This window comes from Didymosphaeria variabile (assembly GCF_027946475.1).
Source record: "Didymosphaeria variabile strain IMI 356815 chromosome Unknown scaffold_3, whole genome shotgun sequence".
Classification (NCBI taxonomy): domain Eukaryota; kingdom Fungi; phylum Ascomycota; class Dothideomycetes; order Pleosporales; family Didymosphaeriaceae; genus Didymosphaeria; species Didymosphaeria variabile.
Window position 1 is genome coordinate 3,928,076 of NW_026611622.1, and position 17,010 is coordinate 3,945,085.

At 52.7% G+C, this 17,010-nt stretch overlaps 4 protein-coding genes across 4 annotated transcripts; 2 read left to right on the top strand and 2 right to left on the bottom strand.

The window, feature by feature from the left end:
- Positions 1-986: 986 nt before the first annotated feature.
- On the top strand, positions 987-2,987 carry LCB2 (serine palmitoyltransferase component; the record flags this gene model as incomplete). The annotated part of the gene is made up of 1 exon (XM_056213411.1): positions 987-2,987. One exon carries the CDS (start codon positions 987-989, stop codon positions 2,985-2,987), a length of 2,001 nt encoding a protein of 666 aa, XP_056073719.1.
- Positions 2,988-3,845: 858 nt separating this feature from the next.
- N0V89_004629 (uncharacterized protein) lies at positions 3,846-6,650 on the bottom strand (the record flags this gene model as incomplete). The annotated part of the gene is made up of 5 exons (XM_056213412.1): positions 3,846-4,818; positions 4,883-4,904; positions 4,952-5,167; positions 5,215-5,630; positions 5,677-6,650. 5 exons carry the CDS (start codon positions 6,648-6,650, stop codon positions 3,846-3,848), a joined length of 2,601 nt encoding a protein of 866 aa, XP_056073720.1.
- A 4,916-nt stretch (positions 6,651-11,566) lies between these two features.
- Positions 11,567-13,614, top strand: N0V89_004630 (uncharacterized protein; the record flags this gene model as incomplete). The annotated part of the gene is made up of 2 exons (XM_056213413.1): positions 11,567-11,573; positions 11,633-13,614. The coding sequence occupies 2 exons, from the start codon at positions 11,567-11,569 to the stop codon at positions 13,612-13,614; spliced, it is 1,989 nt and encodes a 662-aa protein (XP_056073721.1).
- A 1,947-nt stretch (positions 13,615-15,561) lies between these two features.
- Positions 15,562-16,828, bottom strand: GPA1 (guanine nucleotide-binding protein subunit alpha; the record flags this gene model as incomplete). Its single annotated transcript, XM_056213414.1, has 5 exons — positions 15,562-15,605; positions 15,655-15,798; positions 15,850-16,262; positions 16,314-16,656; positions 16,711-16,828. 5 exons carry the CDS (start codon positions 16,826-16,828, stop codon positions 15,562-15,564), a joined length of 1,062 nt encoding a protein of 353 aa, XP_056073722.1.
- Between the last annotated feature and the right edge of the window lie 182 nt (positions 16,829-17,010).

The window sequence follows — 17,010 nt, forward strand, 5'->3', positions numbered from 1 at the left end:
CTGATGATGTACCTAGGTAGAGTGCGGTGCGGACCAGCCAACGAAGCGCTTCACGGATTGCTCTTGTATCAACAGCACAGGCGCAGTGTCGTTCGGCCGACGCAAACAATGCTCGGTCCCACGGTAGCTCTGCGGCTGGCTGCTTGGCTGGGCGAGAGCGAGGCCGTTGAAAGGCTCTCGGGCGCGGCTAGCGATTGTTGCCGACAAAGTCAGGCACCACAGCTGCCCCTGACGCTCTCGGCTGCGAGTGGCGACGGGTACATCTCATTTTACATCCCAACCATCACAATTTTGCTCCCTAATAAGGCCTCTCCCCCTAGCCCAAGCTCGACCGCCGCCTTCTTTGTCCTCGGTCACCTCGCGCAACCTTCCATACGCCAATTCTTCGCTGGTGCGCGGGTAACAGTCTTCGCATAGCGACGTCACGTGTACGTTGGTCCTTGGCGAGCTGTCAGCGCGGTAGGCGGTCAATTCTGCGCCACGAGAAACACACGTCGAGTCCGGGGAGCAGCACAGTACGCGGCACTCACCCACACGACTGCGCAATAGAACACCGACACAGCCTTGCGAGACCTGCTGCGGGCATCCTCAGCCAGTACAGTGTACGTCAATCCACGCGCTCGTGCAGCTGCATCCGCGTCCTCCGCAGCTCCCCATCCGGCGGTCCCCGGCGTCTATCCAACGTCTAGTGGACCGTCCGCCTGCATGAACACAAGGTCTTAGGAAGCACCTTATATCCCCAGCAACCACCGACCTCCGCCTTCTCCGTTCCTCCACTCCACTGCCGACCGAGACGCCGTGCCACTCTGCTCGCGCTCCTGCTAATTTTCCATGCAGCACCGCTCAATTGCTCCACCACAACCCGCTCCCTGATTCTCACCGCCTGCGTCTCGAAAAGGTCTTCCAAGCACCGTCGGCTGTAGAGTGACCACCTGCACGAGCACCAATTCCTCGTAGCCGTTCAACGCCGTTGCACGTCGTCTGCCATGCCTACTCGAACCATCAATCCGTTTGCGACCGTATCCCCATCCTCTACCCCTTCTCTCGACGCCTTGAACGAGAAGAAGGAGCAGCCGCGGCGCTCGTCCTTCACCAAAGGCAACAAATTCACATCGCTGTTCGGCGGCAACACGCCTAGGACACGTAGTGAGGCCACTGCTCTGCGTGACGCTCTTGTTGCGCAGCAGCAGGCTCTCTTGGACAATCCATCGCCCCAGCAACAGATCAACACCGCCTCAATCTCCCTCCCGACCATCAATCTCACCGGGGCAACGGGCGAGAAGATGCTAGCCGAACCCCAGACCCTCTTCAACCCCGAAGAAGCCCGGCGGAAAGCAAGAGCCGATGCACAGTTCGGTCCCATTGGATCGCAGAAGCACCGATACACAAGCACTTTCGAGGGAGAATTTGGAGACCCCATAGAAGACGAACCGCCATATTACTTTCTGCTCACCACCTATATCAGCTACCTAATCTTAATTGTATTCGGACATGTACGCGACTTCTTTGGCAAGCGCTTCAGGGCTGCACACTACAGCCATTTGGCAGAGAGAGATGGATACGCGCCGTTGAACAGCGACTTTGACAACTTCTACACCCGCCGTTTAAAGATGAGGATCAACGACTGCTTCTCACGACCGACTACTGGTGTTCCGGGCCGATTTATTACCCTGCTCGACCGCAAGTCGGACGACGGCAACAACACTTTCAAGCTTCTTGGTACGACCACCGAGACTTTGAACATGAGCTCGTACAACTACCTTGGTTTTGCACAGTCTGAGGGACCTTGCGCCGACGCTGCAGAGCAGGCAGTCCGCAAGTACGGTGTCACCATGGCCAGTTCCCGCACCGACGCTGGTACGTCCGAATTGACCATTGAGGTCGAGGATTTGATCGCTCGCTTCGTCGGCAAGCCTGCTTCCATGGTTTTCTCTATGGGTTTCGTTACGAACGCTACCGCTTTCTCCACTATCATTGGCAAGGGCTGCCTCATGCTCTCGGATGAGTTAAACCACTCTTCGATTCGATTTGGCGCTCGTCTTTCGGGCTCGATGATTAAGATGTTCAAGCACAACGACATGAAGGATTTGGAGCGCTTGCTTCGGGAGGCCATCTCGCAAGGACAGCCTCGCACTCACCGTCCATGGAAGAAGATTCTTGTCACAGTTGAAGGTCTCTACTCTATGGAAGGCACCATGTGCAACCTCCCCGCGCTGATCGAACTGAAGAAGAAGTACAAGTTCAACCTGTTCGTCGACGAGGCGCACTCCGTCGGTGCTGTTGGTCCTCGTGGACGTGGTGTTTGTGATTACTTCGGCATTGATCCCTCCGAGGTCGATATCCTCATGGGAACTCTGACAAAGTCATTCGGTGCCAACGGAGGTTACCTGGCAGCTGACCAGGAAATCATCGATAAGCTGAGGACCCAGAACGCCGCCATGATGTTTGCCGAATCACCAACCCCTCCCGTCCTCGTCCAGATCGCTTCTTCTCTCCGCATCATCAGCGGCGAATTGGTCCCCGGACAGGGTCAGGAGCGTCTACAGCGTCTTTGCTTCAACTCACGGTACCTTCGTCTTGGTCTCAAGCGACTAGGCTACATTGTTTACGGTCACGACGACTCGCCTATCATTCCTGTCATGCTCTACAACCCCGCCAAGATGCCTGCTTTCTCCCACGAAATGCTCAAGCGTAAGATCTCAGTCGTCGTTGTCGGATATCCAGCAACACCTCTCGTTTCGTCGAGAGCCCGCTTCTGCATATCTGCGGCCCACACCAAGGACGATTTGGACCGCATGCTCGCAGCCTGCGACGAGGTCGGTGACCTATTGCAGCTGAAGTTCAGCAGCGGTGTCGCTGGCGGCGGCGACCCGGAGGAACTGAATGCGCCAGAGAAGGATGGGCTCAGCATTGTCAAGCCTCCCAGGTGGAGATTGGCCGACGTTGTCAAGCGTGGAGTGGAGGACGTTCAGATGGCCCTCAATTAGCCGCACCGACGCGGCTAGGCTGGCACGTGACGGGGCAACAACGGAAGCAGGGGCAAAGGGCGCGCTCCAACATCCGCACGAGTGAGGCGGAAGTGTCCTTGTTAGCTCGTGTTCGCGGATCCTTGCAATTGCGCGATTTACCCAGATGACGCGGAACGGCAGGAAAGGATACGAAGTGTGGGTGTCCCAGGTTCTCAGTCGTAGCCTCGTCGTCCCGATCTGAGACATCGCCCTTGCCTAGTTGCCTTCTCTGCTCACCGGTTCCAACCTCCTCTGCTATTCTCTTCCTGCATGCGTGGCGCTTGTCTCCTTTGCGAATACTGGGTCCGGCGCAATCTGGGTTTACTGGGGCCATGAGCATTCTTGTACGATATCCTTCATACCCTCGCTGTCTTATGTTACACATTTTATATTTCTATTTCTTCTTCTTCTCGTCATATCGTTTAGGACACTTTTTAGGAAAAGTTTGCAAGTGAGAGGGGTGGGGATTGTTGAGTTGAAGTTGCGGCCTGTGCGATTGAGCGCGGCGCATTGTGGATTGGCTTTTTGTTGCATGATGTCCTTGAGATGCGTGTAATGGTAATGTCTGTGGTGTGAGAGGTGGAAGGTGTATATAGGAGGACGTGTTGTGGGGAAGAGGGGAGGGGGTAGTTAGTGTAGATGACTACCAAATCAATGGAATGGTGAAGAAGTATTTGGTGTGCATGTGTCAATTCTCGTGTGAGGTGGTGAAGCGCAGTACGACGTAAGCTCGCTCATCATTGCGGGAGTGAACGCATTGTCGATACTATGTGCTACTTTACAGGCAAAGAAAAAGGAGGATAACAGGTATGACATTCTAGATATCGGATTTCTTGTTCATGCCAGCCCTACGCTATCCCAATCAAACGCATCAACATCCCCAGTCCTCGCGCGCTTGTCAACTAGACTGCCGCTTTCCTCGATCGAGCACGGCTCTTTGCGCTTCAGTATCCGGTCAGGGTTCGCAAAGACCGAGTCGAACCCCTGTGCCTCCTGTCCGAGTCCGAGTCCGAGTCCCGAGTAGCCGTTGATCTGCTGCTCTAGATTCCAGGCGTTCGTCGATGCAGCACCGAAAGGGTTAGATGTGCTGTTGAAGTTAGGATCGAAGCTGAGAAAGTCGTAGGCAGCATGCGCAGTGGGGAACGACTGCGAGTTCCAGGGGTTCAGCAAGTGGTTGCTTGGTTGTAAGTCAGCTGTGGGTTGAAAACTGGGAGTGGTTTGAAAGCCAGCAATAGGTTGAAATCCTGCGGCGGACGGATCCGAAAGCCCTGGAAAAGGCAAGCCAAGTTGGTTGGGAAAGGAGACTTGGCTTGCTGGGAGCGGTGGCGCAAGGCTGAATGGGTCGTATGTGAGGGGTACTGGATCGTATAGCTCTGACGACATTGTCATGGAGTTGTAGGTCTCGTTTGTTGAGGGTGCCCATGATGGCTGGTGTGCTCCCATTGCAGTAGCTGGGAAGGTGTCGAACGTATTGGCCCGAGTGGGAACGAACGAATACTGAGACGAAGAGAAAGCACTCGAGAAGCCGAGCGGTTGTTGACCGAGCAGATCTATTGGGTGGTTGTGTAAGGTGTTGTCGAAATTGAGACCATGACCTGTAGGAAGGCTTTGTGCAGGCGCGACGAAACCCTCTAAGTCTAGTGCAACTGTGTGGAGATCAATCTCAGTGGGTATCAATAGGGGCTGGTCGGATACAAGCGAGTCTTCAGCCGCGCTGTGGATGTCCCAGTCCACAGGCTGATTGATGCCCGGCTGTACGGCATCAGGGTCATGTCCTGGTGCCGCAGGAGGCCGACTTTCTAGTCGAGCTCTGCAAGTTTTCTCGTGTGCGTCCCGATTATCGCTCCGACTATGCCAACTTGAGCAGTACTTACACTGGTATTCCAATTTCTCGGCCTGCGTATCGGTGTGGCGCGTAGTCATATGGCGGTTCATGTTCGTACTTGAGAGTCTCTGGCCGCATACGCAGCATGGACGAGGGGCTTTCGGGTTGAAGCCATCGCTGAAAGGAATGCTTTCGATAGTGCGTGTGGATAATCCGATGTAACAGGCTATGAGAATGCAATTCCGTCTGTGAGAAGTCGAGAGGTCGGTGCCATGACTGGGTATCTTTTGCAGGAGGGTTGTGAACTTGATGTACGCTTGTGATTGAAAGATATCTAAGACGCATCAGGAATGACTGTGGTCGTGAAAGATTCGTACTTACACATTATGACAGCTATCACTACACAGAAAATAATTGTTGCAGCCAGTAGTATCACTCGGTCGTCATGTGCGGTCCAATTACCGGTATAGTTTTCCGAACGATGAGTGGACGAACTCTCGTTCGTGTCGGAACCAGCATCAGACTGAGATTGCCGGAAAGCACTAGATCTATTCGCATTGTCTGATTGACTGAATGGGAGGTGTTTTCCGTTACACGCGTTAAGGGGCAGCTCCTCTATATTTAAATCGGATAACAAGTTCTGGAAAACTTCCTGGAAGTGGAACAGATTGTCGGACTGGTAAGCCTTCCTCGAGTTGTCCAGTTCTTGTTTCCAAAGACGATAAACGACCTGCTCGAATAACTTCCTGTCGTTGACAGGCACGACATCCTTCCAGCGATGCAAGTCACGCCAAAACCTTGAACCTGTTAGTATAAGATATAGAGGACAGTAAGTAAACGCACTCGTCTTGATTGCGAATGCAGCTGACTGCACCAGTGCTAGATCTCATCGCATCTGCAGTCATGACGCATAGGACGACTTGCTCCACAGTTTGTGGAAGCTTGCCTCGTTGTAAGCGACGAATGACACGTATCCCAGCTTTCCAAGCACTTCGTGGTTCGGGTGGCAGGCGTAGTCGTGCAAGTTCGCTCTTCCTTGAGTAAGGCCTGGCTCGGTTGGACGGTTGCTGTTTCAATGTGGACAAGCGCTCATGAAAGTATCTTCGGAAGCAGAAAACGAGCCTCAGCCTCTTTTTCCTGGTTTTCTCGTCCTCGGTAGCTTCGTCGTCGTCCTCGGTAGCTTCGTCGTCGTCCTCGGTAGCTTCGTCGTCGTCCTCGGTAGCTTCGTCGTCGTCCTCTATAGCTGTGTAGTCGTCCTCGATGGCTGTGTAGTTGTTCTGGATATCTGTATACAATCTGTTCTGGATAGCTGTATAGCTGTTCTTGATGGCTGTATAGCCGTCCCCGATGGTTGTGTAGTCGTCATCGATGGCTGTGTAGTAGTTCTTGATGGCTGTGTAGTCGTTCTTGATGGTTGTGTAGTCGTCCTCGATGGCTGTGTTGTCGTCCTCGACATCCGAATTGTCATATTCAAAAGCAATTGTTTGATCTTGAGTTGTGAAATGCGCAATTGGCTTCCAGCAATCATCTTGCTCCCCAAACGCAGGTGTGGAATGCGCAACTTGTTTGGGGCAATTCTTCTGCTCCACAAATGCCGGACGTCGTAAATTCCCTTGTCTGTCAAAAAATCTGTGATAACCCTCGTTGAGCAAAACAGCGTTGAAAAGGGCCTCCCTTTTGCATTCCGCACTCAGTGGAGCTGAATCCGGTTCAAAAAGCTCAAGGAAATGCTTCTTAGGCTCTGGGAGGTCATCTGTCGCATTCAGTGCTCTCACGCCGTCAAGACAACGGCGCTTGGCTTGGTAACTCATGTCCATGGCCAATGACTGTTTCGCAGTAGCACCCTTTTTCTGCCATCAGAGAAAGATATTGTACTCCTGGAATAATTGTAAGAGAACGTGACTCGCTCGCACAGTAACGGGTCCAGCACTTTGAGATACTGCGTTAAAGCGCTGTACCTGGTTCATCACAAGCTATATGCCTCGTAGCTATCATGGCTCAGGAAGAACTCACTAGGATGGCTTATGCGCTAAGACCTTCGATCCAACGACTGATGGACAGGAGGGTAAAGAAGATGAAGGTTGGTATCAACGATTCGCGAGCTTACGGATGAACAACACGACTTCGCGAGCGCAGATCAACGCTTGCTGTAGATTGCAGCATTAGAATGGGAGAGGGGAAGAGTCAATTATCTTTGCAATTGCGCTTCGTTGGGCATGCGGCGCTTCGTTCTTGAGGTGTCGTGGCTGAGGAAGAACTTACAGGGAGGAGAGATGGGCTGTCCAATGAACGATGTACAACGCACCCACTATTCAGCCTCGCAGCAAGCGAGACGGTAAACGAAGTGTTTTAATCGCGGGCGCTCTGGTCGGGGCCCAGGAAGAACAACAAGGGTAGTTGAATTAGCCCCATGTACATGCGTGTAGCTTACATCTTATTCGCAAAGACCCGAAGTAAAACCAGGTGTAACCGAATAGGTACATCTTCCTGAGAAATTCAGCCCATCGTTATGACGTACGACCTCCGGAAATGCGATCGGGTCAGCTAGATGCAATGGCAAAGCAAGATGGACTCGATTCTTCCTAATGTTTGACAGCCGAATGATGGTAGTTCTTCCTAGACTACAGTCCTCAACTTCAGGAAGATTCATTGATATTGGGGTATAACATAGCGTCGAAATGTACTCATTTTGTAGCAGTTTCGTTCCGAAGACAGAGTTTATCCACACAGTGAGTGCGACTGCAAACAAGGCCGCTTCCCGCCAAAAAAAAGGGCGTTATGAGTACACGGACCCCCGGTGAGTACTGATTGATTACTCGTGGCATGGTCTCACTCTCACTGGTCCCAAAGTCAACGCCTCTCTCACAGCGGTTTTCCATAACGCCTCCGCAACCGTCAATGACGCAGTTCTTCACAACGTCACCGAGACTACCTCACGCATGGAAACAGGCATAGCGAAGGCGAGCCTTTCTAATGAAGCAATCATCGCGATTTCCTTCGGTATGGCTATTTTGGTCACGACTTGGACGGTCTACTGTTTGACGAAGCGGGCTCGAGCAACGGAGAGAGTAGGGGTTGTGTCGGCCTGAGGCACATTTATGTGATGGAGGTCAGCGTAGACTGTGGCACCTGGATGTATGATAAGGAGAAAGGGGATGTCAGTGGAGCTGGTGCTCCAACGTAACTCAATCATTCGATGTTGGAGTTCAATTCACATGTGATTGTGAACATCCGCGTCAGCACCTGTTGGTGCCAGCAGAGGCGTGTTGTCGTCGTTCGTCTGTTCGAGAAGCACGGCGACAGTCACTCACCTCACTTCAAGAGGCCACCCACAGTAAGTTCGGGGTAGTTGTACGCTGATCTTACAAGTTTACAAGTCCAGGCGTCGGATGCGCGGATAGATTCCGGGGAGTGCACAGAGGCAGGCACGTGGCAGGCAAAACATTGACTCGCCCCGTCTTGCCCCGCGGCCCGTAGCGCCCCCCAAAGCCAGCCGTGCGGTCTGTGTAAGCTGAGAGAGGTGCCGTTTACGCCCAAGGCAGCTGCCCGTCCTGTGAGACGCGAGACTTGGCTGAGTGGGGAAATTATGTTGGATATCTCAGATACGTAGAGAGCAACTTACAAATTGTTTTTCCACGCATGCAGGGGAGCAGCTCCTGATCTAGTGGGGAGTTGCAGAAGGATTGCCCTTCGAGTGAAGTGCAAGCTTGAAGGACAGTGGTGCATTGTGCGACGTTGACTACTTTGGGCGCGCAGAGTAGTTGAGGAGGTACTGTCCCACGCTACGAAACTTGAGATGTGTAGTGTATAGGGGGTGGCGAGCTGTCTGTTCTTGTGGGCGTGGATAAGGCTCAACTCCTCACATTCTATGGCCGATCAAATGAAAAGATCTTAGCTCGTCTTCCAGTTCTTTCACTGGCTTGTAACTGGCTTGAACAACGCTTATCCGTCGTTGTTCGGTAGAATGCGTCAACCCGGATCGTGCGTAGCAAGCTACAGAAGAAATAGTCGCTCGCCAGACTAATGGGTTGTCTCTTGAGTGGGAAACCTCGAGCTGCCTCACGAGGCGAGGAGCTCGTGCCATTCGCGTTGTTCTTAGCCGATATATCGCGGCAAATCACATACAAAGTAAGTGCCGTCCTTGATGCTCGATCGCCCGCGAAATCCTTCTGAATGTATCAGGTCTGATGGTGCTCAACCCTGGTCGGGCTAGGATGAGTGTTGCAGTAAAATCAATGTGGCCGCGCCGAACAGACGCATCCCGCCCGAGCCGGTGAGCAAAAGAGCGCAGATACGGAGAGCGGGGATACGGAAAGCAGGGCACAGCAGGACAGTGTGAGACTTAGAAAGCTAAGGTCGGTATTGTGTGATCAGGATCGAAAAAGAATGCACTGCCCGGTGGTGTGTTGGCTATTGCTACCTGTGCAACGCGCAATGTTCCTTAGGACAACGGTAGTCATGGTTTCTTGTCGACTGTGGTTCGAGCCCACAGTATCATCGCAATCCCATGCGGCTCAAGTGTCACAAGTGACTCTGTTGCCTATTCTGCACTTAGGCGCCAGGCTGGGCAACTTGACGAAATCATCAGTGCCACGCGTACGTCCTGTAGCCGAGCCCACATCAACGTCGATTTTACTTTTTCTGTAGCGCGCGCCCCGATGCAAACGCAGGAATAATAGGGTTATCCTTGAGCTGACCAGGCGGTATCGCCGGATCGGTCGTAGTACTGGATGTCAAGGGTAACCTAAGGATAGTGCTCTTTCTTGTGGCGTTTGCTGAGCCCTCATCCTCGATGGCGATGCTGCTCTCGTCGTATCGCACTTTGCTCCGGTAGCAGCGTCGACATCACCTAGATAATGCCTGCCGGTTCCACGAATACATTTCCGGTTGTAGACTTGATGATGTATACGGAAGATTGACGGTCGCCCGTAATGCGTCGGGCGCTCAGTGTCGCGGGTTCAGATACAGTAGCTCCCAAGGATGACAGAGATGATTCAATACATGGTTCTGAACCGCAACTGGTATGTGCTTGCAAGTCTCCAAATTGGCCGTGAGGTGCTCGAGGGGAGGACCGGCGAAAACGCGCTAGATGCGGAGCTTCCATCCGGTGTGAGTCTGTCCCGCTCGTGATAAGGACCGTGAGAATAAGCGTTCAAAGCAGCTTCCAATTGGACTTGCAGAAGGGATCGAGCCTATGGAAATGAATCTGGTCCTGCTTCTCTCGCGAATCGTCGAGTAACAGGCTGGCACAGTCCACAAGGCTGAGAACCGAACATGTCATTTGACGTGCTGCATGCGCCCCGTCCGGTGTAGCTGTGAGCATCGTATTCGCATGCCCGTCCCTGCTCAACCTGCAGACTCATCATTGGCGGTTTTGAAGCGAGGAAATGCATGTCCAACATGATCAGCTGCAGATGAGGGCGTCATGTAACGTATGGGCCCAGCATGAGAGATCGGAGCAGCATAGCGCATATGCCGCCTTCGAGATAACCACAATCTGAAGCTGCATTACATGTTACAGTGCCAAAAAGCTGTTCCTTGTTAGTCGTTCCTCGAAGTAGGGTAGCCAAGTCGAAGCCCGGCTAAAGAGGCTATGCAAAGGTCGTGTATCGGCTTGTAGAGGCCGGCTGAGGAGGAGGACTGACCTGGGATAGTACACACGGATAGCTGCTACTCAATACAGCTCTTTCGCATAGCGAAACAGAAGCAAAGACACAAAGGTAATGCAGGAAAAACGATGCGCAAGCCACATTTGCGAACTTGATGAGCGGCTAGAACACTCGCAATGTACAGTAGGAGGTTCAGTAGGTAGCAAGCGGATGCTGGATGCCTGTGGTGGGAGGAACACAAGTGGCGTAGGCGCGCCCTAGCGTAAACACCCCGTTCGAGCGCCGATCTCCTTCCCACCTCTGCCACTCTTCTATCTGTCGTATAGCCTCAACGATACCGCATCCAAGGTCCCTGTGTTTACGAGACGCGAATGCAGCGCCTCTCAGCGTGCATAGCGGACCCGGCTGACAGGAAAGGTGCTGCGTCGACCGGCTCCATTGCAACCAGTCTGACTCTTCCGGTGAATTCAGAGCCGCACAACTGTCCCAAGGACACGGCCTTACTACGAATTAGCCCTGGGAAGATCCCGTTTGCCTTATGTTGCCTTGTGGCCCGCTCTGCATTGATGGCTGCGGCCGGTCAATCCCAACAACAATCTGGGGCTTGCATGCGCCCTGTCCATGACACAACGACGACCTATTGCCCCCCACACGACGCATCCAGGACTTACCATGCTCGCCTGGATCTACCGCATTTGTGCTTGAAACGTCAGTGCATGGCCACGCCGGACTGCAACACTCTCAGTATGCTCCAAGATCTGTTTCCGTCGTACATGGCAGGAACACAACTTGGCTTGTCTATATAGCTTTCTTGACATCTCCTGTCTGCCTCACACTCTAGGGACCTTCCTGCCTTCTTTCTCATCTCTTTCGTACGGCGTCTTTCCTATCTCGCTGAACGAGGCTTCCATGCCTATTGCTACTTGAAAAGACCTAGCCAAGACCTTACTTTGATCATATGGCGTTCCCACAACACATGCTGGGCCAGCACCCCGCAGGCCAACTTCGTGGGGCCCAGGGCACCTTGAGGCAACATGGATTCCCTGGTGACCAGCAGCACCTCAACTCTCTTGACCCGTCTTCGTATGAGCAATTGGCGTTCTTCTCGATCCATAAACCACTGAATGCAAGGTCATGGGATGATGCTACGCCCCTACGTCACCGTCTATCGTCATCTGACACTCGGAAAGCCCTGGCCAAGATGAACCAGAACCCAAGGAAAACCGTAAAGGACACTTTGATGAACCTCAAGTCAGACTCTGCTCGTAGGGTCATTGATGCACTTGTACAAGAACAAAATGCAAAGCTCTCGGAGTCTGACTCCACTAGTGAGTGGATCATTGCGGGTTTAGACATGCAGAAAGAGATTGTCAAGCAGTGGCCTAGCCAAAAGAGTGTCATCAAGAGCATCGAGGTCATCCTCAAAACCGAACCAGCACCATTCGCGCAAGACTTTGATGATGACGACCGTTTCGAGGATGGCGGTGCCCATCTGCAACAGGCGCATCGAAATGTGCATCAACATGGTCCCGCTATGGTACACAACGAACCTCAGGTTGTCCGTCCACCACCACCCATGGGTAACCAGCCGATGCCGATGCCAATGCACGGACATGAACGAGAGCCTACGCCTGCGCGTCAAGAGCTTCCGTTTCCACCGCACCACGGTCAAGGAGGTCATATGCAGGGTCAACTTGGTCACCATCATGGTCAAGGTGGACATGTTCACGGTCAAGGAGGTCACCATCATGGTCAACAGCCCCATGGCCTAGCACCAGGCCCGCAGCATCCAGGAGGCGGACAACAAGCTGCAGTAATACCACCGCCTCCACCGCACGGCGGGCAGGGCATACCCATCAAGCATACACAAGTCGTAGCACCACCATTCGACCCTCAACAGCCGAGGGCTATGCCCGGTGGCTTTCCAGAGCCTGTACCTCAATTTATTCCTCCTGAAATTGTCCTCGATCCACGTGTACTCAAGCACCAGAAGTCGAAATCGAAGAGTCTACGCCAAGAATTCCAGGAAGTATATGAGCCTGAGTCCGAGTCTGACATTAGCGGCTCTGACGGCTCCCATTTCAGCTCGAGATCCGTCGAGGACGGAGCTTATGGATTCATTGAACGTTCTCGCAGCCGTGGCAGGAACAAGAGTAAGACACGGTCTCGCGGCCGTAGTGCGATCAGGAGCCGAAGCAATGGTCGAGACCGGATGCCTAAGGTATACAAAGTGAAGAAGTCGCATGGTCGAAGTCGATCTGACATCGAAGTCGTCCATGAAGACAAGCATAGCCCTCCTTCGAAGAATAGCTCGCCACGGTCATCTGGCTCTGCTGTTCCGACGCAGCAGATATTTAACATTCATATCGACAACGACAACGATCGCGAACGGGAAAGAAAGAAAGACCGTGGCAGAGAAGTCCATGCTGCTGATTACGATTCGCGACGCAATAGTAATCCTATGGTTCCACCGGCGTTCTCCAACCCAATGTACACCAAGCGGGACAAATTTGATACTCATCCAATGTCACGGCACTCATCTGTTGGCGGAAGCGATACCGGCTCATCAGTCATCGATGGCAACTCCTCCATCTATACTTCTGATGATAGTGTCTTCTCTGAACCTCCGCGTCCACGCATGCATAGTCGTACTACTTCTGAGGTAGGCGGAGGATTACACCTTCGCTCTCGCAACATGCCCATTACACGCAATGAAGCTTTTGCACCTGCCTATCATGAGGCTCAACGACGACAGAAGCTGCGCTTTGAAGCAGACGACTACCCTCCACACCGCGGTAGAGGCTCTCTTCACGAGGATTATGCAGAGCCGCACCACTCTACCTCGTATGGCCGACCATCTATACCTGCTCGTCACCACAGCGTGCAGATGAATAATCCCTTCGACCCAAGATATGCAGGCCAGCCTTCAAGATCATACACTGGCTACCCCAGTCAGCCGTATCAACAGCGGTACATCGCAGAGAGCGGACCCGATGCGTTTGATTTTCGCATGATGGCCGATCAATTGGGCGCGGTGGAACATATGAACCACTCCCGACGCAGTGGCTTGCCACACAGGCGGAACAGCTATAGGGGTAGGATGGCTCCTGAGGTTGACGAATGGGCTTACCGACCACGCGTAGAAGCGTATAGTGGTTATCGTCATGTCTAGGCTGTACCGACAAGGCTATGGTCTTGTTCCCTTATGGTGCATCTATCGTGAGATTTGGTGCACTCGGCACTCGCGTCATGTATCTTATATCAAAGGATGAACGGCCGCTTACGATAGGGAGTGAAGAGGTTTGTTTCCGAGTAGGCGTTCCGGACATACGTTACCAAGATGGACATTGCGACTTGGAAGTCTGGCGTGGAGGAGGCGGTTTCGTTCGTGACTACCCTGGATACCACGGTTTTGTTTGTTTATTACTTGGTGCGATAGTCTAATTGAACGTTCCACGTCTTTTAAGTACCCATTTGACCCGCAAGTGATGTTTGCAAGTGATAATGAGCCTAGGCATCTGACTCACGTGCTGTGTAGGATCCGGCATCGTATCTAAATTTCTTTCCTAGCGGTGACTCTACTCTAATTGAACATTTTTGTGACTACCTTTAAACGGAAGACTTCACTTCCGTTCAATTTCCATGTACAAACCTACCATCCGCTCGGCTCCCGCCTTCGTTCATTGCCGGAGTCCGAGCGATTCAAACAGCACATAACTGTATTCCGCACCCATAACTATCGAAAATCCCTGTCGGAAACATATACGCTTGTTTCAAGTGCTGATGTGATGCTCACTTACCCCAGGATGCCCCAATAGACTTACTCTCGCGGCACACTCGCGTACCGCACATGTATGTCAGCACCTGCAGTGCGCCAAAGCAGCATCGCGGAAATGACCCATTGCCCGCTTTGACATGTCCGCGGGGTATAGTTGGATGATGCTAGATCACGATAAGAAAAGCACGAGATGGGAAAGTCGCGTCACCACCACCAAGAGCAAATGCGGACCTGCCCGTCCCGTCCAAGCATGCAACCCCATACTGTGGTAGTCCGAACTCCGCCACCACAACCCCAGGCGCTTTGATCACACCCGCTCTCGCTCTCCACTCTGGTAGAGCGTAAACCCACGTCTACGCTCGCGGGATGCGGGATGCGGGAATAACATGGTTTGCCATGAGAGACTCTGGCGGTGGAAAAGGAAGTGAGACACATCCCTTACAGCACGAAAACAACACCCAAGCGAAGCAACACAACAGGTGTGCGCATCTCGATGGCGCTCCCCCACCCCTACTCACCATTCTCCAGCAGTCCCCGTATAGCCCAAAGCGCACACCAAAAAGGCTCACCGAAAGCCCATGACAGCATGCCACAAGCACAGCGCCCAACACAGATAGATACCCATCAAAACATCTATATTTACTTTCTTTCGTTTCGCCACCTCCACCCCAAAGGGTATCGCATCGCACAATGTGTTGCCACGTCACCTCTTGCACGACGTGCGCACGCACTGAAACAAGAAAATCATTTCACTACATATCTTATATCTCTGGCCAAGATTCCACGACAGCAGCCTCCCTCGACCCCAAAGAGTCTTTGCCACACACAGATTGAGAAGAATGAGTAAAGAAAATGGTGTATCCCGCGTCCACAGCACACGCCTCCCCCGCCAACAGCAGCGCACCACTTTAATTAAAAACAAACATGGATGATAGGACAAGATGATAGGTATGGTGCTAAGCTTAATGTCGCTTGCCCACAACAGTACAGCGTAAAGAACATAAGGTGAGTTAGGTAGGTGGTAAGGAAAGCGATTACCAATGCCTCGCCTTTTGGTAACAGTAGAGAAGAAGGAAGATTTGCTTACTACTATGGCGAGTTGCAAGCCCCGGCCCACGCAGGGTATCAAAGAGAAACTTGGGACGAGGCAGCCACTCCACCAAGTACGGCTGATGAACGAGTCTGGTCGACAGGTGCGACATAGAGGTAGGTAAAGGAAAAGCATTTTCACAACGCCGTGCATGAATGTGGCGATGTCCTTCGTCATCAAAGACATACATCCCGTCACTCGACTCCCAATTAGAAAGTCTTCAAATGTCCAAGCGCCAAATTACACATTGACTATATCAGACCGCACAATCGGAGGTTCTCCTGGATTATGATGTCTACATTTCGTTAGCCAGGGTAGCGCGACGATGGAGAAGGGGAGCGTACCGTTCACAGCAGCCATAACGAATCGGATCTGCATTGTGTCCGTGGCGCATGTGAAATGGGTGTAGATTTGCTTAGTCTCGTGCTGGTTGAGCGAGACGAATCGGTTAAGGATGTAGTCGCAGGCCGCGGCGTAATCTGGACCGCCTGTAATATGGATTAGCACGGATCGTCGGGAAGCAGTAGATCAAATCATACCCTCGTAGTCAGGGAAGTAGTTCTTCATGGGGCTGACGGGCAGCTTCTCCTTGAATCGATCGATCTTGTTCAAGAAAAGGATGATCGAGGTCTTTACGAACCACCGCGAGTTGCAGATGGAATCGAACAGGGTCAACGCTTCCTGCATACGGTTGACTGTCTCATCTTCGAACAGCAACTGGTCGTACTCTGAGATAGCCACGAGGAAGAGGATCGTAGTGACGTTCTCGAAGCAGTGTATCCACTTCTTTCTTTCTGATCGCTGACCACCAACATCGAACATGCGGTATGTGAGGTCGCCAATGATGAAGGTCGTTTCGGTGATACCGGTGGTCTTGACACGGGATCGAAGCACGTCCTGGTCGTTAGGAATGTAGTCGCCGGCCGCAATACGGTCGATGGAATCGAAATAGCTTTAGCTGTCAGCATGGCTTGTCAGTCATAAATAGCAATTATCGACTCACTATTTCGCAGAGTCGTTCAGCTGGTATTCACGCGAGCGCTGGAAGCACTGCTGCACACCCGCGTCTTTCCAGAGCACGGAGATGGCGTTGCCAACCTCCGGAGGTAGGCTGTCCCCTTCGATTTGTGCGGGTTGCATGAAAATGGTCTGAACGTGGTACTCGGCGCGCTGGTCATCCAGAGGAAGCTCGAGGGACTCCATAGCCTCGAGGATGACACGCATCGACTGGACCGTGTTGCTGAAGATGATCTCCTTGAAAGATTCGCGCTCGTCGCGCGAGTAGCCGCCCTCGTGGATAAGCTTCATCTGCTTGAGAATCGTGGATTTTCCAGATTCACCAGCACCTGCTCCGAGTTAGCATGCGGGTGGCCGACGCCGACGGCTGGACGGTTACTGACCGAGCAACAACATCTTGATTTCATTGCGCTGCAGCATCTTGTCACGCTTGAGCTGGTTCTCGATTTCCTCGTTCCTCTGCTTCCCCTCCTTCTCCTCTGTGCTCATTCCGCAGCCCATGATGACGGTTGGGTGAGGTGTGGTGTATTAGGTAGGTGGGTAAGATGTTCCGTACGAAGGCCGGCCGACACGGAATCTGCGCGCAAGACACGTTAGTACGGACTCTACTGGCGGCGCGGCAAGGCAGAACAGGTTGTCGCTGCAATGGACGGCGGTTGCGTGGAGTGAGGCAATGGGTGAAG